At 36.6% G+C, this 23,160-nt stretch overlaps 4 protein-coding genes and 1 pseudogene across 5 annotated transcripts; 3 read left to right on the top strand and 2 right to left on the bottom strand.

The window, feature by feature from the left end:
* Window positions 1-1,464: 1,464 nt before the first annotated feature.
* LOC110413248 (Calcium-binding endonuclease/exonuclease/phosphatase family) lies at window positions 1,465-6,312 on the bottom strand. Its single transcript, XM_021424019.2, is given in 11 exon segments — window positions 1,465-2,279; window positions 2,666-2,773; window positions 2,880-2,990; window positions 3,662-3,787; window positions 3,911-4,019; window positions 4,121-4,197; window positions 4,285-4,505; window positions 5,265-5,300; window positions 5,303-5,369; window positions 5,447-5,551; window positions 5,658-6,312. Coding segments are annotated over 11 exon segments (1,335 nt in total). The 5' UTR covers window positions 5,814-6,312; the 3' UTR covers window positions 1,465-2,060.
* Window positions 6,313-9,429: 3,117 nt separating this feature from the next.
* Window positions 9,430-9,783, top strand: LOC110424125 (transcription repressor OFP5-like). Its single transcript, XM_021438633.1, has one exon. The coding sequence runs from the start codon at window positions 9,430-9,432 to the stop codon at window positions 9,781-9,783; it is 354 nt and encodes a 117-aa protein (XP_021294308.1).
* Window positions 9,784-10,525: 742 nt separating this feature from the next.
* On the bottom strand, window positions 10,526-14,095 carry LOC110418535 (WAT1-related protein At1g43650-like). The gene is made up of 7 exons (XM_021431287.1): window positions 13,473-14,095; window positions 13,264-13,326; window positions 11,949-12,065; window positions 11,621-11,855; window positions 11,349-11,507; window positions 11,046-11,197; window positions 10,526-10,887 (listed from the first exon to the last, which is right to left on the bottom strand). Exons 1-7 carry the CDS (start codon window positions 13,673-13,675, stop codon window positions 10,656-10,658), a joined length of 1,161 nt encoding a protein of 386 aa, XP_021286962.1. The 5' UTR covers window positions 13,676-14,095; the 3' UTR covers window positions 10,526-10,655.
* An 816-nt stretch (window positions 14,096-14,911) lies between these two features.
* Window positions 14,912-17,090, top strand: LOC110415370 (large ribosomal subunit protein uL6z/uL6y-like; annotated as a pseudogene). The gene is made up of 2 exons (XR_016350975.1): window positions 14,912-16,056; window positions 16,168-17,090. The product of XR_016350975.1 is annotated as a large ribosomal subunit protein uL6z/uL6y-like (transcript).
* Window positions 17,091-17,396: 306 nt separating this feature from the next.
* On the top strand, window positions 17,397-19,856 carry LOC110415362 (L-type lectin-domain containing receptor kinase VIII.1-like). Its single transcript, XM_021426992.2, has one exon. It carries the CDS (start codon window positions 17,546-17,548, stop codon window positions 19,607-19,609), a length of 2,064 nt encoding a protein of 687 aa, XP_021282667.1. The 5' UTR covers window positions 17,397-17,545; the 3' UTR covers window positions 19,610-19,856.
* Window positions 19,857-23,160: the final 3,304 nt, after the last annotated feature.

Here is a 23,160-nt window from a genome sequence, read left to right as displayed (position 1 = left end):
TGCGTTTACCGTTGTGCCATTTTCCAACCCCATATTTCTTTTTCTTTCCTCGTTGTTACTACTTGCTGGTGTCCCCCAGGGCGTAATTTTCCTAACTATCCAGGGGCGGATTCGCCGATGCCAAGTGGAGAATTGTGTAAGCCGGCGAACCAGATTTTGACATGTGGAAGATGGTGTCACAATGAAAAGCGTGGGGTCTAATGATTACGTGGCATCATGAGAAGGTACTACGAACTTTACTTTATTTTTTTTTGATAGGACCTACTTCCTCAACGTTAGTTTTCTTAGTTCTTTAACGCAGTTGGAGCTTCGAAAAGGATTGACGGGAGTCGTATTCAATAATACATTCTCCACCTGCTTAGGCCCTCGCTCTTGTTCTTGTCCTCTTTTTTTTTTCCCTAAATATTATACCCCGATGAGATACTATTTTTATTACCACTTATTAATTAGAACACAAAGGTGTTATTACGAGTGTACAAGTACAGGTTTCTTGCTAAAATTATATTTATTTCAACCCAAAAAAAAAGAAGAAAAACAATTTGGATGCAAGGGGTTTATCATCAATAAGCATATTAAAATTTCTGTTCTTTTACTCCCACCTCCGATTTTCCCATCACAAAGAAAAAAAAAATCCAACACTTTTTGGCTTTTGACACTAAAACAGAGTCAAGTGTGAACACCCAAAAAGTGTTTCGTGGAAATTGGCATACATTTTGGGGAAAAGGAAAACCCAAAATGTGGGTCCTTTGCTTTCTCATGATTCCATTATATACTAACACCAAGAACTCCAAAAGCTCCAAGTTAACTAATTAACAGATTAATGCACAGGTTCTCAGCTTAGCGCACTCCCATAGTACATGCATTGACATTCAAATCTTTTCCAAAGTAAGAGGCTAAGGAATCCCAAAAAAGTTTTAAACCTTCACAATTATCTCTGTGCATTAGATTTTCAATACAATTTTGTCCTTTCTTTTTGGGAAAGACAAAGAGTTAGGACAAAAGCTCATCAAGCACCATTAAGTCTATTTTATGTTTTGGCCTTTTCGATTTTACTCACTAGAATATAGAAAGGGAAGTGTACATTGGATTCTTCATCATCACTTTTCAAATTTAAAAATAAAAAAACTAAAAAGGGCTTGGAGTTTGTGCTATTGTTCTCAAATCATCAAATAGAATGGATTCCTAGTCAATATTGCTACCTACATGTCAACCTTATCTTTCTTACCTAGTAATATGGAGGTTTCCTTGATTACATGCTTCACAATGATAGTCTGGACTACTCTAGATTACTGCCCATGTCATTTGCCAGCTCCAGTAACCAGGAAGCTAAGAAGAGAAGACAGCATCCTCGTCAACCTACAAATGTGAATGCCAGTTCTCCATTCTTATATGCAACAACAATTTGCCCTCCCTCAGTCTAGATTTTGGAAACAGAACTCATTAAGATGCAAACATAGAGGAAATCTCAAGGTACATAACTGCACAAATTGTAATTGTTTCTGCTCTATTCTTCATGACAAAGAAAAATCTGCTTTGCATCCATCCTGGTTGCAGTCCATATACAATATGCCCTAAAGTGGTGTACTCACCATACTACAAAAGAGTGATTGCTACCTGCCTAGTTGTAATAATGAAAAATATACATATAAACTTCCGTTCCTTTCTCTTTTCCGTTTCCCTGTTTAATGGGAAATCAGAGGTACGACTGGATCATAGCAAAAGTTAGACATGGCACAGCTTGTCCAATCTGCCAATGGCCAACAGAATGGCCATCAATGGGAAAGCCGTTAAAATTCATGTTGCTGAGACGGTTGGCACAGGAGTCCCCTACTTGATAGTGTGAGAGAGTTGATATTCTTGAGCATGATGAAAATAGTATTGCAGGAATCATGGAGAATATTTGCATCACAAAGATTTCAAGCTCTCTCTGAAACACTCCGATGGCTATCTTAAGCATGAACAGCACAAACTGCCCGTGCCTTTGCACTTTCTTCATTTAAGCTTTCATTTCTGTGCACATACTGAATTTACATCTAAGTCACATTGCATCTCAGATGTTATCAAGATGTCAACTGGGAACATGGCATTCTTATTGGTGAGAACACCACTGTAAGTCGTGCGTGATCGGAGAGAGAATAATTATCAGGCCACCTCCCTTTTTCCACCTCTGGAGGGAATAGGACTGCGTTCTTCACACTAAAACCAATAGCTTGCTCCTTACCGTCCAGGGCTTCATTGCTGTCTCTTTGCTCTGACCATGTAGGTTTCCAGATTCGCTGCTGCAAAGTCATTATTTCACAGCATTAGCATTAGATACAATAAATCTACCCAATGGAATTAATGGCAATTTGAGTTAAACCACTATGTAAAAACACACAATTGTAGGAGATAAGTTAAGCTAACTAGCGGTGTTTGTTTTTCAATACTGGGTACATTATTTATGCAGAGCTCTCTGAATTAAGAATATAATTACAGAGACTCAGAGACATACACATAATTGGCATAATCAAGCTATTTGGTTCATCAGACAGACTATGAAGATCAAGTACCCTGGAACACTGACATAATGCCAAAACCCAGAAATATTTTTACCAATATTATGGAAGCACCAGAGTGCTTTCTTGCAATAAGAGCTAACACCTAAGACAAGTTCCATAAGAGTTACCTGAAATTCTTTATAATCAACAACACTGTTTCCATCAATGTCTGCTTGAACCCACAAGTCCTTTGTCTCTTCAACACTTAGTCCATGGCGATGACCAGTTATATTAAGCTGTAGAAAGACAGAACATTGCACTATTTTTATCCTCATATAAGCAACAAAGTAATGAAATGACCAGAAATAAGTTTTACATCCCAATTTAATGAAAGTTCTATACCTGTCGAAGAGCTTCACAGAATCCTGCGTAGGTAACGTAATCCCCATCATTGTCAGCCTTAAGAAAAGCAAATGCATCATCTTCTGTTAGTGAGGCTTTCCTTAGTTGATTCTGTAAAAGAAAATCCACTGTAAGATGAAAGTATTCCTGAAGTCTGTTTTATTTCCTTGACTAGGTACACTTTTCCTCTAGGATTCATGGAGATAATAAACAAGACACAGATATCAGGTAGATTTTCTCGTATTCCAGCTTAAAATGAATAACAACCAGGGAGCAATTACTAACTCCACAAAACTCCAATCACAGAATGAGAAATCTTTAGCAGAAATCAAATTTCACAATATTAGAGAGGTCAGGGACGCACATTAACAAGTTTTCTAGTCACCTTATACTATCTTTCAAGCTGCAAGTTCCTGTAAGTTCAAGAAGAGAGTAGAGGATGAAAGCATCCCCTGAACAAGGACATGGTGTCCTGTGTTTGGAATCTCAAGGCATAAAGGTCACTTGTTATCCTTTCTCCCAAAATCAGTGTTCAAATTTCAAAATTGATAAGAGTGATTAGCATTTCAATTAACAGTTGTTTGATAGAGATGAGGTATATGAAATAAGTTCTACAAGTGAATGTTGATGCCCATTTTAAACTTGGTTACTTTCTTTTTGTGGTCACTGAAAGCTTATAAATCTACAAATAAAAAACAGAATATCTCCCTAACTCTATAGTCATAAGGAAGTTGAAGAGGGGGATGTAGAAGTAAATAGAACAACAATGTAAAGCTTCTGACCTTGAACATGCCAAAGACTGCTTCACTCCAACTTGTTTTCAGCAGCTTACGATATCTATTGGGATTGAGAAGCCATATAAAATCCACACCGCATACATTTCCCCGATGATTGAGGTGGCTAACCCACTGTTTTTAAAATATGGAAGATATAAGAGAATTACCAGACATCTGTATTAGCTTTGACTAAAAGATTTGCAAAAAGGAATAGGGACATTAATGTGGTCCTAGTAGGAGCATAAAGATATTCACCTTATGTGCATCTGCATCGGTGTACTGATGAGCAGTATCATATGAAGATTCGAAGCCCTGGGACCTAAGGAACTTGTAAACGTGCCCACGCTTGCTTCCATTCCAGTCACTGTGGGAAATGAGCAAGAAAAGAAACAAATTAGTATTGCTGTACGACGGTAAGATATCAGTATTTAGTCCAAACTAAAAGAAAACAAATTATGTACTCACCCGCAAAGTATAATCGGCAAAGGATTAAGTTTGTATTCCTTCTGATAAGATTCCACATACTGCAAGATTTTGTAGACCTGCCAAATATACCACAGGTATCAAAATACGTAAAAAGACTTAAGTGAACAATTTCTGCTTTGATATGAACTGAAGCTTGTTTTTACCTGATGCAACCGTACTATGCACAAACTTGAATCGTGAGGAAAAAGCAAATGGGTATTCACAATTAGGATTTCTTGGCAAGTATCATTGTTTCTGTATTGTGAAACAGGGGCCGCCAACTCAACATGTAACAACTGCGCAACCCGGTCTCCACAGTCATTGAATAGCAATTCCCTATAGTTAATAACTCTAAAATAGTCCTTATGCACGGCAGTCAACAGGCCTGTTGTCTCCAACAGAAACAAGGTTATGTCAGGACTAGAAGGAATCAACAGAATTAGAATGGAAGAAAATGGACTGCTTCATTGCTTAATCTACAAGTAACCATTAAAAAATTTCTGTCAACATGCAAGACCAGACCCCACCATTTCTAAAATTTCCTGCCTCACAGAACAAATGAACAATGCCTGTTAAGGTAGTCCACATGATACAGTGGAATTCCAAATGTCGACAGAGAGTTAAAGACCATTTCAAGAAAAAGGAAAAAGGTTAATAGAAAGCAACCTCGACCTGCTTCATTTGTGTAAAAGGCCTATCCCTACACCCAATTCATGACACTTGCACGTTTCTCAACTTGAAAAAAATGCGCTTTCTTCTTTTCTTTTTTTCTTTTTCCCCGTTTCTCTTTGGTTGGGAAAAATTTGTGTCAACATCATTTGAGACAGAAAGCATAGTGTTCCAAAGATACTACCAAGGATCTTGTCGACCGGTCCTATATATCGAATTGGATTTTGAAGTTGTCATTTGTTTCCCTACCCCCAAACCCACTTTTCCTTGTCCAAATTATCACGTTCTCTAATCCTTGTATGCGTCCACCAGATCAACGTTAGGTGGGAAAAAAGAAATATGATTGTCACCATCCTAATCAAGGCCCTATACGGTTGGTGACTTGGTTGTGGGTGAACAATGTACCGGGCGGCTGCGTAAAGGGCCTATTCAATTAAAATTTTAAAAAGATAATAGAATAGAGAGTCAAACGTACCATCGCCACGGTTGTTGGTACGTCCAAGCTTGAATTAAGATAACCAGCATCACCTAGCCTCTTCTCATACATATTAACAAGCTCTTCATTCCCAACCCAGAATTCCTACACCAACAAAAGGGGTTGCGGATTCATAATCATAACATAATAATATAGACATGGCGTGAAATTGAAATGGGAACCTGTAGACAAATAATGGAAGATCTCTCGTATAACAAAGAATCCAATATCCGATGATTCCTGGCCAACCAATATGCCCTGTAATCGCTTTCACGGCAGTTCTGGTCCTGAATCCATTCATAAACGCAAAACGAAACCAATCAATAAAAAAGGGCAGTCGAATCATTCAAAAAGAAAGGTAAAAACAAAAAAAAAAACAAAAAAGAAAGAAACCTTATGAGAAAGGCGTTTGTAAATGGGAGCGAGGATGTTAAAAGTTGTGCAGGTAATGCAGGGTTGGTGAGGATGATCTCTCATTGAAGAGGCAATCGCATAGCTTCCAATCCTCGATACCCTTCCCTTCGTCTTTGTTCTCCTATCCTTTCTCATATTCGATTTATACGATAAACCAAAAAAGCAAATACTAACCAATAAAAAGAAGAAGAAGAAGAAGAAGAAGAAGAAGAAGAAAACAGAGTCCCTTCGGATTTTAAAAATATGAAGCTGAGCAGAGCTAGGTGACGATTGACGTTGGGGAATGTTATTGAAAAAGTACAAAATGAAGAAAAAAGAAATGATACTAGTAATAATAATGGACTAAAACAAGCGGGTAGCGGCGGTGTCCCTTCCCCTTAGGAAACCAAAGCCACCCTGAAAATGAAACCACCACCACCACCACGACCGCCTTTCCTTGCTCCGCTTTCAACTAAAACAATGCCCAACCTCATATTTACCCCCTTCCTTTTTGTTGTCATCGTTCGTTTATATGACTCTTCTCCTCCTTGCCTTGTATTTATACCGCTGGTTTTAATGTAATAACCAATATTATTCTATAGTCCTTATGCTGCTAAGTGGGGAGTATCTCTTTTCTTATATATATTTCTACTATATCGTATGTTGCTGAATGCTAATTCGTTCTTGATTTCAAAAATTCCGTTGCACTTTCCAAATCGTGGCTTTAAAGTAACGCATGCATGCCTTTAGCCCCATTCGTAATCCTTGTTATAAATATTATCGTATTCTAAATTCTCATGTGTGAATGCATTCATGTCTCAAAATTTAATATTTCGTTTTTTTTAAAATCTATCCTATGTTCTTCCTTTTTTTATGTATGTAGAAAGTATAAATAGAATTAGATATTATAAGTATAATTTACCAAGTAAATCTTTACAAACATAGCAAAATAGCAAACAAACTAATTTGCAGAATTAGCAAGTAGGTAAAGAAAATTCAACACAAAATTGGATCAAATTTAGAGTATTGTGTTTCTAAAATTTCAGCCTTAATTATTAGTTAGAAAGCATTATCTTACCATCAAGGAAGAAAAATGAAATACCTTATAAATTATTTTTATCATGTGTTTATATAGTAAAATCAATAAATTAAGCCATGATACGCTTTTAAAACCATAAAATTTCAATATTAATTAGCAATAAGAAAACACTATCTCACCAATGAAAAACATTAAAAAACTTTATAAATTATTCTTATCGTATATTTTTACTTTAAAATGGATAAATTAAGATTTGATGCATCTCTTAAAATTATAAAATTGGTAGCATTAACAACTTACAATCCGGGTAATAAAAATTTCTCATTGAAATCTTTGATTTTTTTTTTCTTTTCTTTTGTTCATTTCACTGGCGGGGGGGATTGACAAACAAAATGACGGCAATTAGGTTTCCCTGCTTGATGGATATACTCAAGCACAGTGCAAGGAGCCCACAGAATTTGTTCTTTCCTTTTCTGCCGAAAGTAGTGATGGTAGATTAATTGATTTCGATTACTATCGCCTTTTTCATGTCCACTACTTTTCCTGTAGCTTACACTGATTACTCAACAGCCAAAAAGTCCCTCATCTACGTAATCTCCTAATTCATATTTCGTGGTAATGGCGTCTCATCTCATCTCCCAATCATATTCTTCATATAGGACTTCAATTTTTTTTATAATGGAACATGTCAGCAGTCAGTTTCAAAAATATGGAGAGCGGGGGCAGCATTTAAGCTTTTTCCATTCACTCTCGATGTAGTCGAATCTAGTACTAGTAGCAGTACTGCAGTAGTTGATAACAAAAAAATTGGCAATAATTAAAATTAAAAGGACAAAAGAAAAATGGGTCGACGAGGAATTGGGAAAGACAAACTGATGAATGACAAAGGAGCATATTTGGGAAGACGCGGCGGAAAAGGCGTGCTCCACTGCTTGGAACCACGATTCCCTCCGAATAATTAAAACCAAATAGCACTGACTACTTGCGGCAGAAGTCGGCAACTAGAGTGACCAAGATGCAAATTTCGGTGCCAGCCCGTACGATTCATGCGTACATGACAATTCTGCTTCACGTAAATACTACTTACAATTTTTTTTGAAAAAATGAAATGCCCAAAAACCAAAGACAAAGTACCTGTTGGAAGTTAAAAGGAGTCAATACCATAATTAGTAGGTATACGAAATCATTGGGTTTGGACCATAACAATGGAAATGGAGTGACTGCTTGCTAACAAAGCAATAGCCGAAAGGGGTGAGGAATAAAGGGGGGATTATGGTTTGTGAAGACCTTTAATTGCAATATCAATACGAGCCTTAATTGTATGTTGCAAAATTATTAAGCATAACATCAAAAGAATTGTTTTTATTGTAGACAAAAAAGCAAGTTATGTGAATGAAAACGTCAACGAGTTAAGCAGAATTTGGGGTCAACTTCAAATTAATTGGCTCTAATTTGAAATATTTAGGATCAACTCCAAATGAATTGGCTCTTTCAAAAATTTAAATCCAAATTTGATTGATTTAGAAAAAGATTCTCTCCATTGTTAAAAAATGGTCAAGATGTCCACTCTTTTCATCATATAACGTGTATTATCAAAGAAGTTTAACATCATAATTTGTCCATGCTATTTTCTCTTTTTTAATTAATTTTCATCTATCTTTTTATTCAATATAAGACCATTAAATTTTGAATCAAAAATTAACTTCAGTGTATATTAATCACCCTAGGTGATGTACACTATTTTATTATTCCAAAAATAAAAATATACTTTATTTAATATTTTTCAGATATTATTTTTGAATTTATATGAAATAAAATATGTATTATTTGTTTTATAGAACAAATTCTTGGGCCAAGTTGAATTAGGCTCACATTTTATAATCTAAACTCAATGGCCGACTAAAAGCAGGCAGAGTCTACGAGCATGAGCCTGACCTTATATGTGAAGCGTGGTATATTAAAAAACAAACAAAATCAGTTTCCAACTATCAACTTAAGTTGACCTAACGGAGTAACCAACCCGAGTTGACCCGCTCCAGCCTCAAGTCTAAGGTTGTTCAACCCACCTCTCTTTACTCATTAAAATAGTTGCAAATCAGAGGCACTCCAGTAAACGCATTAATGATGATATATAAATTCCCGGATATCTCATGTAAATTTAAAAAAAACGAGATTTCAAATTTTAAATTTAAAAAAAGTAAGCTTTTTTTTTTCTTTTTTGGCATTTTAGTTTTAAAGGATGCATTTGCTTGATAAAACAAAGTCCAGCCGGTTCAATCCAACTAAGATGAAGTATTAATATTTATACTTGAGGTTTAGCAAAAAGTTTATTTGGGGGGTAGTTGTAGAATTTATATGGAACTGCCATTGGTATATTGGGATCACATTCCAAAGACTTGTATGTTTTCCTCTTCAACACGATAGGAGAAGATATTTAAGTACGTTTTGAAAGATCTTTGATTCGTCTTGTAGCATTCTAATAATACAGTAGTCCATAAATGTTTCAACAGAGTTCTCAACTACCTCACATGAACATTAATTAGGAACCGCCTAGCTACAGGATTGCTTTCATGGTCTCATATGCCTTTGTAATATGGTTATATATGTATACACACTGTTCTGACATTACAGCACTTCCCGTCGTTCGATTGGATTCATGGCCACAACGAGACAAATCCTATCCTTCCGCGCCCTCTGTCCCCAGCGCCTCTCGAGTAACCTTTAAAGCATGCCATGATAGATATTATCTTTGGTGAGCTGGCAATGCACGGTTTTGCAGGAGGCATGGATGGTTTTGAGGAACTCAACAAGACGGAAAGGAAGAAACGCAGGCTGAAGCGGCACGATAGAATTAGCTTTTCAGCCACCCTGCCTGGTGATGTTGGCGGCGTTTTTGCTGGCAGTCTCTGTGTAGTTAAGTTGTCTAAGGACCCATTTTCCGATATAAGAGAGTCCATATTAGAGATGATTGATGATGCAGGTGTACGTGATTGGAATGCAATGGAAGAGCTGGTTTACTGTTACATTGCTCTCAACTCACCAGAGGTTCATGAGATCATTGCCAATGCTTTTCTGAGTTTGTATTAGTCTTAATTTTCGTTCTTATTAGTTCCTACTGTTTATAAATCTATGTAGCATCTTTCATTAGAAGTATGACATTATTAGCTTGGCTTGTAAAATCATGTGGAACCTGGAATCTATTTTGATTTTATTCAAGTATATAACGGACCAATATCTCAAAATTCCAGAGATTTCTGTCATTTCTCATTGTAAACAAGAAATTGTGCTGAAGCAAGTTGAAAACAAAGATTAAATTAGCTAAGCCAGCGTAATTAATCCTTCGCCATCACCGACTTCTCTGAAAACATTTTCTGTCAGCCGCCATGCTCTCTGCCTAGCTACCTTCGTTGTCCCTGCTTCTTTTAAAATGGCATGCTACCGATTCTGTGTCTTTTGAACCTTATAGTTGAAAAGCTGTCTGCAAACAGAAGTAGCAACAGATCAATTATTTTTGCTTCTGTTGCATATAATATGAATCAATTTTCCCCTCTTTTGACATAGTCTGGATCCTTCTTTCTTGTCCTATGACACTTGGACTTTCTCCCACTTGACTCATAGCCAAAGGGACGCAAGGAAAAGTTAAACAAAACCCGGAGCTTGTCATCATAAGTACAACATTATTTGTTGCGTGAAATGCAACAACTTTGCTTCCTCTTCAACTCTTCTTTTTGGATATTTTTGGAGGTATTATGCCTCTGTAATTTTAAAATATGGGTTCCAAGACAAATAAGAAGAAACAAAAAGGAAATTACTACAAATGCAAATATACTTGATTTAAAAGAGAACCCTTGAATTTATTTGTCAAATTTCTAGAATCAAGAGCCTAGTTTCTTAAGAAGGTGGGTTGGTTACATTTTCTTGTTTAGTCGACCCTTCACAAAAATGGGTTCGTACTGACTTCAGCGTTTTACAGTATCTTTTAGTGCTCCTTCTTCCATAGCATAGACGCTTTTAACAGGCGAAGTATTAGTTTGTATTACCATGGTCTTCAACTGCATCTCTCCAAATTCAGGACCTGTTTTCGCCAATTCTTCAGCTCCTGCATCTGGCTGAGGCAAGCATTTTGTTTCCTTCCTTCTTCCCCACAAAAACGAGTACAGTCCAAATATTATCATAACCGTGCCAAGCACGCTGAAAACATGGATCAATTGTAGGAATGTGAGGGATTATAATTTATAGCATTGCTTTGAAATAATGAAAAACGACATATATATATATATATATGAAATATGCAAGTCAAAGGATAGTAATCTCTGGCAAAGTAGTGGGAAGGAAAGTACAAATCATACATTCCCAGTCTTATCTTTTCACCAAGTACTAAAGATTCTGATATGGCAACAAATATTAGGGCCAGCGGGTTGAACATAGGGGCGTAAGTGGGGCCTCGCTTAGCAATCGAAAATGCAAGTAAGCAGAATGTTGCAGCGGTACTTAGTGCTCCCTGCACAGGTAAACTCTCATATATCTTAAGTATCGTTGGCCTAATAATTTACAAATTTCAAATCTTAGGTCTTCCTTGAAAAAAATATATATATATATGGAGAAATGTGTCAGTATTGAGCAAAAAAAAAGAAATGTGTCAGTAACTTTACCGAGTAAACTATGGTAACTAGCTGCAAGTTCCACTCTAATCTCCATGCAGCCTTGCGCCTGTCTAAGCACAGGCCTAATGCTGCTGATTGTATGGACGCCATGATGCATGTTATCAGCGTTGCCCGGTATTTTGATGGAAATACTTTGAGCAACTTGACCTGTTTGAAAGTAGCTTGAAACTCATGAGCAGATTAAAGAGACCCAAAAAGAAAAAAGGACTGAGTCGACTGCCATTGTAGCATTAGGAGGAATTATTTGATTTAATTCACACCTGCAATATATACCAAGTAGCGTAGCACAAGCAACTACCAACAAGCATGAAAGTTCCACGAGTCCAGTGAGACTTGGATACGTCCATGGCAGCAGGTCTGTGAAAATTATGATCATGAACGAGATAGAATGCTTTTCCCTTATAGAGACTAGTTGTCAGCGCACCTCCCACGCACAAAATTGCACCCACAATCTTAATTTTGCCTGCTCTGGTGCCTAGTCCTAGCTTCTCTATTCTACAAACACGAAATGAAACCTTTAATACAGTATTTCACAATTTCTTATTCGGCCTTCCTGCACTGTACCCATTAACAACAACCAAATCTTACCGGAAAACGATGGAGAAAACGAAGGTGACTATTGGAATTATGTTGAGGAAGTTGGTGGAATACGTAGCTGTGGTGTCTCGAAGACCGTAATAGAACAGTCCCATGGCCGCTGTTATCCTGCATGATCATGTGCTACATCAAGAATTAGATTTTCTTTGTTTTTTAGAAAAAAAAAACTGGAAATTAATTAAGTAAATGATTTCTGAATTAGCCATTCTAAATATGAGGTAGTCAAAGGGCTGCGAATGCCAGATATGACTGATGGGCATGCAATTCTGAAGGAATCCTAATTTATTGAATCAAAGCAAAGATTGGGTTGAATACCTTTCGATCGACTCAAACCAGGAGGGAAGCAATTTAAGCCTTTTAGTTACATTTTACAATACTTTTGGTCCTAGTCCCTATTGTTTTGATTCAATCCTGAAAGTATATTTATGCAAAGGTTAAGATACTTTAATGAAATTCATATCTTTTAGGCTTCTTTATCTTTCGGCAGATAATTGGAAAGCAAAGTTCCTCGTGGCTCACATCATTAGAAAAGTAGTAGAAACCAAACAGAATAAATCTACTTAAAAGCAATCAACCTTTGTCCCTGCTTTATCTAATCTAGCGTGTCTTAATTATCCACGATAAATACAACGTCTGAGAAACAGAGAAAGTGAAAGACATAGGAAGATTGAATAAAAACAAAGAAAAAAAACTAGCCCACGGAACCTAATTAAAGCCACTATTAACCATCATTTAATTGGTTCCAATAGGGCATCACTAGATAATTAATATCCTCTGCTTAATCAAACAGCTGTCTCTTATTAATTTGCAGAGGAAGAGCCTCGTTAGAAAGGTGAATCGAAGCAAAAAAAAGGAAATATATTTTCACGCGGAAGAGTGACCAAACCGCATGATTCTGATATACGCATGCTTTCATATCTTTATTACTTTGTTAAAGGAAAAAATGAAAAGGAATGTCTGGTTTTATGCTTTTTGATGAATGGCAAATATGTAAGCTTTGATTGTGAACTGCCAACAACCCTTGTGCAAATTATAGTATGCAAAACCGAATTTTCATTATTGGTGCTTCATTAGAGCTCTATAATTAATAATATTTATTATCTAATTGTCTTACTGTTTGCTCATTAATATGCCAGAGAAAGTAGTGCAAGTCATTTGGAATGATGAAAAGAGCACTTCTATACCATCTTAAATTCTCCCATCGTGAGGCTTTTGATGTTTGCTATTTAAAACGTACATCTCTCGCAACCATGTTAATCAACCAAACGGGCAAAAATGTAAAGGAAAGAAGGCATAAGTTGCTTACCCTGTCAAGGCATTGATGAAGAGCCAGAACCAAGCCGACCAGGTCAGCTTCTTTGTATTATCTCTGCAGCCATGGCACAAGCAGGCACAGGCATGTCAAAGATGTGGGGAAAAAAATGTAATACTATTAACTAATTAATTAAAAACATATAGTACTGCTATGTATTGACAAAAGAAGTTAAAAAACGAAAGATGGAAGAGCAAATTAACCTTTCCAGGAAGAAAGCAAAAGGAGCAACACAAAGAGCAGCGACTATATGTCGATAGGCCATGAGTGCAAAGATGAAGGTTCCTTGACTCAGTATGACTTTAGAAAGCAGCTGCTGCCCTGTTGCAAAGACTTGGACCGCCAACATGCTCGCTACCATCTGTGACCACCCCAACCATTTCCTCAGTGTTCCCATTACGGCCATTCTCTTTAAACGACAAATAATCTTCTAACTTCTCTGTAAAGCGAGTGAGAGAGAGGGATATGGCTAAAATTACATGAAAAAAGAGATCGGAAACGGCTGTTGCCTGTCTGTTCTGCTGAATATGTATTTCTCTGATTCCCAATAAACATAGAAGAGTCAAAAGGGTCTTAGAGGAGAAATAAATGCGGGGAGCATTGGAAAATCCAATGGGCTAGAGCTTCTTACAGATGCCATGCCATATATTCGGGGAGTCAGGGAATTCTGCGTCAGAGATTGGCATACTGATAAACTCTTTTCTGGCAAGTCTGCATGGGCATTTCCTAAATACTACCGTACTATAATAGCAGCATTTATTTGTTTAGACATCTTAATTGCCCTCCTATATATGGCTCTGCCTAAGCACTCGTTTACTTAACGCTTGTGGACACCGTATGGTAAAACTTTCTGTCTAGTGCCCGTTTCAACTCTTGGATTCTATACATAAATGGCACCTAAATATATATCAATGAACAAATCCCTTATGGTGAAGCCCACTTAGGTCCACCACAGGTCTTTCCTTTTCTGTAATTGCCACGACCAGTTTTTGGTATCAAGGATGTGCAATTTTATTTATATAATTATGTAGTCATTAGTAAGGAATCCACTAAAATCGACCAGATAAGAGTATTATATAGGAGGAAGTATTTCAAATGGCCACACATCCATTTTAATTTTATGTTAATTTTTTCTTCTTCTTTTTTCCTTCAAAAACCAAAATGGAGTCCTCCTGCTTTTCTGATGGAAGTCCATTTGCTTTGACACAACATCCCACAGATTAAGTGACACAACATCCCACAGATTAGGTTTTTGACTTGTTGATCCCAAAACCATCAGGGTTAATCCTTGTCTTAGAAATAAATTCTGGTCTGGAAGCAACTCCTGCCAAGAGTGGCAAGCCAACCCCCCTTTTTTATCATGCCTGGCTGCCTGCTGTTATAGAAATGGCTGGAATATGTTCTTTACACGTAGAGAAACCTGGAAAGACCATCAGTGACCTTCCATTTTCGTTCCTTGAACAGGTATAATAAATACTCGAAGGGATCATAAATGGCATCTAGAAGCATAGCTGGCAAGACAAGCTAAAAAGAAACTTTTTAAATTGATGAATATAGTAGTATATATCTTGTCCTGCAAATATGTTGCAAATGAAACTCTTATGGCATGCAACATACGCATGAGAGTGTGACCGTTGGAAAAATGCAAATGCACATGCCCAGAAAATCAGTCGATAGCTGGATACAGCTGGTGGTTGCTTTAATTTTAATAAATAAATTTAGATCTTAGAAAGAGAGGAGGCTCTTTTCGCAATCTGAATAGTCAGCCATCAGCACCCAAAACAAAACTAGAGCTGGTAGCAAGCGTGCCTTGATTTCTTTTCAGGCTTTCAGCCCACACCCCACAGTATATTCATAACAAGAAGTTCATTACAGCAAGAATTTGACATTGAAAATTAGGGCAACTGATCATTGTTTTTGCACAGTAAAGTTGAAAATTTAACACAATTATTATTTTTGATAATTGATGAATTTGTATTTAGTGGCTCTCGCCAAAGCTTCAAATTTTTGAGATGAAGATAGATAAACTTGGTTTCTTAAATGTTATACTAACATCAATATGTCAGGCACTGCGATTCAGCCTTATTCTTGAAGGGGCTCAGTTCCTGAACTTTATCAGCTTGTGTTTGAATTTAGTTTCAGTCGTGGGCCCACACACTTTGCATAGATGGGCCACATTCCAGAGGGTTTTGGGTTGGCTGACAGATGAAGCTCACGCTAGGATTTATTGGGTCCTTCTCCCTCCAACTCACAGTAGCCCATCCTTCATCGCCACCTGGGCTCAGGCGACTCAAAAAAGGAAGACCATACAATCGTCGTAGACCATGGAAATCCCGGAGTGGGTGAAAATGAGGTCCATGCCAAGGTTATCGAGGTGGAGGGCCCACGTGGCAAGCCATTCTGTAACTTCAAGCATCTCAACCTGGATTTCCACCTCGTTACCGACGAGGCCACTGGCAAGCACAAGCCTAAGATCGAAGCCTGGTGTGGTTCTCGTAAGACCGCCGCCGCCGCTATGCCAACTGCTCTTAGCCACGTTGACTATCTCATAGCATCACCATTCACCAAGGGATACGGCTGTAAGATGCGTTTTGTTTCTATGCTCATATTCCTATCAATGCCTGAATGTATTCAATTGAATATGTTCCGCTTTTGGGTCGTTTTTGGTGACGAAAGTGGATATGCCCAAAGGGTTACCATTGCAAGGTCTGAAAAGGTTTAGACGAGATTATATTGGATGGAAATGGCATTGAGTCCATTTCACGATCTGCTGCCCTCATTAACCAGGTATAAGATATACGACAGTCTCCATTTATGTGTACCATGCATGTACATGTCTTACATTAACTCATAACTACTTTCAGTTTGCTGACATGGCAATTTGTGTTTTTGGGACAGAAATGCCATGTCTAGAACAAAGAAATTCGGAAGTTCCTTGATAGCATGTATGTTAGTGAGAAGGGAACAATCCTAGAGCAGTACTGATGAAGGTGACAACGATGTTGGTCTTTAGCTTTAGCGTTTCTTGTTTCAGTGTTTTTTTTTTTTACTGATGACATTTGGGTAATTGTTTTGAAGAAAGCTTTTGCAGTTTTGAAATTAGATCAACAGATTTGTGCTACAAAAGCATTTTTTCTTTGTCAAATGATTTTGTTGGATGCAAATATATAAAATACCTGTTAAACATGTGGCTTTCTATTTGACATTCGATGGAGTTTTGAATGTTGGTGGATCATGGATGTGTATTCTGTTTGCTTGGTGGACTTCATGTTGGGTGGTTTGGTTGCAGAACCAGCTCTGTTTCTTTCATCCTTCTGTCAGGGGCAATGTGAGGCTTGTCCATGGCTGAAGTGATGTGTATGATAACGCACCGTTTTTGCAATGCACCTCCTCGATGTCTAGTAAGAATTCTCCCCGTCCTTTCGACACAACCAACCGACCGCTTCATTTGGTCCCATTTGCATTAAGTTTGTCTTGGCTCACCGGAAGGTAGAAATTAACGCTTGTGAATATGAAAGCACCGAATGTGCCAACTATTGGTTTTTTATTGCAATCGGCCATTTCATCACTGCTTATAAAAGCACCGAATATTTTAGCTAAATAACCGAGTACCATTTTATTAATGCTTCTGGTTTTCCTCTCTGCCCCATTGTTGATATTCCATACATCAGAAATTGACTTTTGTAATAAAGTTCAATAATAACACGATTGGATTTCTAAAATTATTAAGCTTGTCTGGGTGAGCATTCCACATAAGCTATCTTAGCATTTACTAAGTAATTACCAGTTATAGGTTTTGGTATCTAATCAAATAGCTCAATAATAGAGAAAGAGGGCCCAAGGCAAGTGACTGAGAAACCTGTAATCACCTCATAAAAATCATTGGCTACGTGCCCCACAAATAATGCAAATCTAAAGGCTATGAAACATACTCATGTGGTCCTCGTCAGACTTGTGAATTGAGATTGTTGTAGGCAGCCAGCATTGTTCTCTTTCAGGTATTTGTAATTATCTTAAACTAATCATTTGGGGTGAGTATTATGGCTCACAGAAAGGGACAAACGACAATCTATTCATATTTTGTAATGAAATTCTAGACTGGTATTGGAGGAGATGGTGTAGCCACATTCGGATAAGTTACAACGACGTCTTTCTTGGAGCATATCTTTAGTCTCCCCACCCCCAAAGTGAAAAGATACCTCGCTGGGCTGGAACTTTTCCTTAGCAGAGTCTAATCACCATTAACGAGCCAGCGAGAATTTACAGCTAAAACAAAATGGCCATAAGAATTTCTTCTTCCTCTGTGTTCCCTGTTGCCTGTTTTTGGCACTGGTTTGCTTTGTGGTCATGGTCACTTTATCTTCTAGCTTTGGTACCGTACCCAACTTTAGTTGATTCCTCAGGTACAGCAAGTGCACCTGTAATAAACGTTACCAAACACATCTCCTTCACAAATTTCAGCCTTGATGATCCCAGAGTAACATCCGATGTGAAGCTTCTAGGGAGTGCGAAGCTTTCAATGGAGAAAGGTGCTGTCCAAATTCCAGACGAATCAGATGGCTTTGATCTGAGACATCTAGCAGGGAGAGCCATTTACTCCTCGCCTGTCCGCCTGTTTGATCCACACACCAGCACCCCAGCATCCTTTCAATCCACCTTTGCTTTTCAATTTAGTAATTCTTCTAACGCAAGCAGAGATATGCTTAATCACGGTGGCAGCGGTCTCACATTTATCATAGTCCCTGATGAGTTTACAGTAGGAAGACCTGGACCATGGCTAGGCATGCTTAATGATGCCTGCCAGGAAGATTATAAAGCCGTTGCTATTGAATTCGATACCCACCAGAATCCTCAATTTGGAGATCCAAACGACAATCATGTGGGCATTAATCTTGGTAGCATTGTTTCCACCACAACCATCGATGCATCAGATTTTGGGGTAATCCTTAATGATGCTTCAGTTCACCGAGCTTGGATTACATATGACGGTCCTCGGAGATGGATGGACATCCACCTTGGATCAGATGGCCGCGATTACCCCTCTAAACCTATCTTCTCAGGTCCTCTTGATCTCTCTCCTCATCTGAATGAGTACATGTTCGTTGGATTCTCAGCATCCACAGGCAACATGACCCAAATTCATAAGGTACTCTCCTGGAACTTCACCGCAACTAGCCAAGCTTTCCTTCGCATCCCTTCTGAGGAAACATGTGAGGGTGAGATCATCCTCCAGAAATCTGATGCTGGTCAAAGTACGCAAAAGAGATCTAACAAAGAACCGCCCATCAGTTTCTTGATTTTTATTGCCGTAGCTGTGCTAGCTTTGGCTATCATGATTGGTTTTTTCTGTAGCCGCAGGGGAAGAAATGACAATTCCAAACTTAATGCGTTGCCAGAGAAGACGCAACGACCCAGACCTCCCAACAAGCCCCGCCGTTTCACGTTTTCTGAGATTTCAACAGCAACTCGGAGTTTTAGCGAGGCAGAAATATTAGGTAGCGATGCCAGAGGCGTTTATTACAGAGGGAAGCTTCCCAATGGCTGTCAAGTTGCTATCAAAAGGCTGTCTGCTCAGTTCCTTAACTCACAGCAAGGCTTAGATAGACGACGGCTTCTCAAAGAAATTGGTGCCATGAGCCGAGTTCGTCACCCGAATTTGGTTCCCATCAGGGGATGGTGCCATGATAACCGCGAAATGATGATTGTGTATGACTTCTACACCAATGGAAGCCTTGATAAATGGCTGTTTGGCGTTGGGGTTCTTCCCTGGACACGACGTTTCAAAGTTATCAACGATGTTGCCGAAGCATTAAGCTTCCTTCACTCTAAGCAACTCGCTCACAAGAACATGAAAGCAAGCAGCGTCTTTCTTGACGTAAGCTTCCGAGCGGTTCTAGGTGATTTTGGCATGGTGCTTTCAGCAACCGAGTCAAGAAGGTTTGAAGCAACAGTTAGCCAAACGGCTGATGTTTTCGAATTTGGAATCTTTATGTTAGAAGTGGTTTCCGGACGGGGAAAGTTAGACCCCGAAGTGAATCAAGAAGAGAGGGATTTGGTAGATTTTGCCTGGAGAATGCACGTGACAGATGAGAAGGTGAAGGTAGTAGATGGGAGGATGGGCTCACTGGTTAATTTAGAGCAAGCCATTCGGGTATTGGACATTGGGCTACTTTGTACACTAAACGAGTCTAAAGGAAGGCCTACCATGGAGGAAGTGGTCGAGTGTCTGAGCATGGAAAGACAAATTCCCGAGCTGCCAGCTAGTCGACCCGTGGCCTTGTTCCCTTACAATAGTGCCACGGGTCTTTGCACTGGATACTCTTGCGGCCCATTCAAGTGACCTATGTGTCACTGAACTTTTGATCTATGCAAAAGGATGCATTTAAGGCAATTCTTGAGCTAGTTCTGGTTATGAAGCCAGAATGGTTATTAGGATGTATAAAATGTAATAGTAATTGAATTTAAGAGACATTCCATAAACTAGTCAACTTTATCTATTACATTGCTTCTGCATCAAAGCCTACTGTATATTCCTTAGTTGAGAAAAAATTGCAACTTGAGCAAAGTATTGAGTTCAATTTTAGTAAGTTTGAAGATCCAAATTATGGGGAAATAAGTTTGGATATTAATTGGTGAATATGAATATTTCTTAGGTGACGTACTGACGTTGATGAGAATTAGCAAGAGAATAGAACTAGAGAGAAAATATTCTTATCTTATATAGATCAATAAAAAACATGCATAATATATATAAAAAATATTTAAATTATTTACAAAATTTTGAATAATCTTTTATTCATGCTATTAAATTTTTATATTTTTATTTTAAATTAAATATATTTTTATTTTAAATTAAATATATTTTTATTGCATCATTCCTTTCTTTCTATTTGTGTTTCTTATGTCTTTTCATAATTATGTGAGAGATTTTAGTTTATGGGGATTTGGACCGATAAGCTCTAATTTGTACAATAGATAGGGGTGGCTTACCTAAATTGGGTGTCGTGTTGGCTTTGTGCATACTAAAAAAGTGGTTGATATAAATGGAGAGTATGAAGAAAAATCTAAAGTAGCGTTTGCTATAAGAAAAGTGAAAACAGATCTTTTAATGTGTTCAATTAAATTATATTACAGTATTTATTTTATAACAGACCACTGTAATATAAGATTACAAACATAATCACATTACAGTCAATGGATGTAATATGATTGTAGTACAAACCAATGCAATCACTGCAACACATTATCGCACTTTGTAATATTTTTAAAGATAATTTTACCTTCAACTTTATTACCTTATTAAAAATAGTTTATAATATATAATTAAAATAAAAAATATTAAAATAAAATATAATAATTAATAAAAATTAAAACAAAATAAAAATAAAAAATTAAATTTATATAATATAGGTAAAACAAAATTAAATATAAATATATAATATAAAAAATAATTAAAAATTAAAAAAAAATATATAAAATTATAATAATAATGAAAATAAAATATATGACATTAAAATATATTTAAGAGATGATATTTATAAAAATTAAAATATATATAAAATATAATAAAATGAAATAAAATATATGACATTAAAAAATATTTAAGAGATGATATTTAATAAAAATTAATAATAATAAATATAAATATATTAAACTTGTATTTTAATAACTAGGGATAATTCTAAAAATTAACATTACATTCTTAGCAAAGTACTTATAAACCAAACGCTGCAATGTTAACTTCGCTGCATTTTAATCATTATTTTACTTGTACACCAAACATTATAATGTTATGTTCCTTGTAATCACATTACATTGTAAAGTACCAAACGCCACCTAAATGGCTAGATGATCAGACATATCATGTGTAAAGCAAATGAGAGAGCAAATAATCTGACAAAGGTCGCACTATGCAATAGCCAGTTGCAACCGAGCAATCAACTGACTGGATGACCAGTTGCCTTGTCTGCCAATTGGCTCGATCGTCGAGGGGACTCCCTTCCCCTCAAATCGACCCCTCACCCTTTTTGTTTTTATTTTTATTTTTGGGATAAAGGTTATCCTAACTTTCATTAACCTTTTCCAAATAACTGGCCAACCAACCTCCCTCAATAAACCCTAACTTACCTTATTAACTCACATATTCATAGCCCCTTCGTTTGTTGTCGTCGATGTCACTCTAGACCGCTGCCAGCCACCTATTGTTGCCTTAATTGGCAGCAACTAGCAAGGTAAACTATAGATTTTTTTTTTGTTTTGTGGAAATAACAACAAAGAGAAAGTTTGAGAGATTATGAATACTATTTTTTTAGTTAAAATTCATGTTAAAGAGAAAATATGTCAAAGATTATAAGTATTATATATTATTTTTTACTTATAAAAAATAATATTAGTACAAATAAATATAATTCCACAAGATTAGAAAACAAGAGAAAAAGGCAATTTACAAAAGGTTGAACAAAAAAACCCAAATCAGCTTAAGTCAACTCAAATAGGTCCAAGTCAACCCAAGGTAGCTCACCTCAAAAATCGATCTAAGACTTATCAAATCGAGATTGGGTAAAATCGACTAAAATCTATCTCTTACAAAGTTCGATCCTAACGGTTCCTAAAATAAATTTTTTTGATCGGATTTAGGTAAAACCGAATCAACAATCTAGAAAATTGAACCGTACTTAACCTTAGGCAAAGGAAAAGGTGTAGCTACTGTCTGATATTCTATGTATTTTCTAGATTTGCAATGAAAAGTTGTTTTGCTATACTTCTGAACCTATTGTTGCATAAATTGTATGCATGCTTTACTAGATTTAGATTTCTTGGAAAAGAAATACAAAAACAAGCCCACTATTTGCTCAAAATTTTGTATCTACATAACATAGAGTAGGGAATAGGAGGTATTCGAGAGTGCAAAACAATATTCTTTAACCTTTATCCCTTACTGACAATTTTTTCATACAGGTTAAGTCCAATCTTTAGATGATCGTAGGTGATGGGAGTTGTGTAAACGTTTTTGGCAAGATATGTGGCTTAATTGCTTGAGAGTAGCATCTTGATGGAGCTCTTTCCTCGAATTTATGTTTTATCACATAACAAAAATGGCTACATCAATAAGTTTGGTTCATGGGAAGAGGAGAAATGGGATTGGAGCATTGAGTTGATGAGGCATCTGTTTGGATAAGATGAGCAGCAATGGGAGCAATTTAAGCAATTTAAGGCCACTATTGGCATGTACTGTTTGTGCAAAAGTTTGGAAGACTCACTTGCATGGAAAGGCTATTAAATAATTGTATGATGGAATAGGGTTTTGATTTTAGGATTGTGAGGAAAAGTTGGTTAATGCTCTAAGGAATTGTATAGTTTAAGGGACAATTATCTGGATTTTATTTGTAAAGTTAGGTAACGAATTTTTGTGTGCTTGAATGGATGCAGTCTTATCAGGAAATAATGGATAGATATACCTGTGGTTTTTTAAAGTGTTTGTTTATGTTTCACTCGAAAAGAATGTTTCACTTTTTATTATTAATGAAAATTTATAAATTATTAAAAAAAAACTCTTATTGATGATTATTATTAGTTAAATTGTTATTTATTATTTTATATCATATAATATTAATATGATATGTTAACATATCGTAATAAATGATGATATGACATACTGATATGATTATATAACATTTTTATTTACTTAATATCACGTGATATAAGAAATGACAAATATAATTTTAATTAATGCAATTAATAAAGTGTTAATCATAAAAATTTATTTAAAAAAATAAAAATACAATAACTTAATTAAATATAATAAAAATAAAAATATATTTAAAAATTTAATATAATTTTAAAATTTTTTTAAAATATTTATTTAAAAAATTATTGCTGCTGGTAGGTGGA

This window comes from Theobroma umbraticum, unplaced genomic scaffold (assembly GCF_002168275.2).
Source record: "Theobroma umbraticum cultivar Fairchild unplaced genomic scaffold, ASM216827v3 scaffold_30.0, whole genome shotgun sequence".
Taxonomy (NCBI): domain Eukaryota; kingdom Viridiplantae; phylum Streptophyta; class Magnoliopsida; order Malvales; family Malvaceae; genus Theobroma; species Theobroma umbraticum.
The sequence above is the reverse complement of the archived record's forward strand: the minus strand, read 5'-3'. Positions and strand labels throughout refer to the sequence as shown.

Excerpts from the sequence above, each read along its gene's own strand:
- LOC110424125 (XM_021438633.1), top strand. The coding sequence starts at position 9,430 with ATGATAGATATTATCTTTGGTGAGCTGGCAATGCACGGTTTTGCAGGA.
- LOC110418535 (XM_021431287.1), bottom strand. The coding sequence starts at position 13,675 with ATGGCCGTAATGGGAACACTGAGGAAATGGTTGGGGTGGTCACAGATG. Across the intron at positions 13,327-13,472 it reads TTTGCTTTCTTCCTGGAAAG|AGATAATACAAAGAAGCTGA; the intron begins GTTAATTTGCTC and ends CCATGGCTGCAG. Across the intron at positions 11,198-11,348 it reads TAGTTACCATAGTTTACTCG|GGAGCACTAAGTACCGCTGC; the intron begins GTAAAGTTACTG and ends TTACCTGTGCAG.
- LOC110415362 (XM_021426992.2), top strand. The coding sequence starts at position 17,546 with ATGGCCATAAGAATTTCTTCTTCCTCTGTGTTCCCTGTTGCCTGTTTT.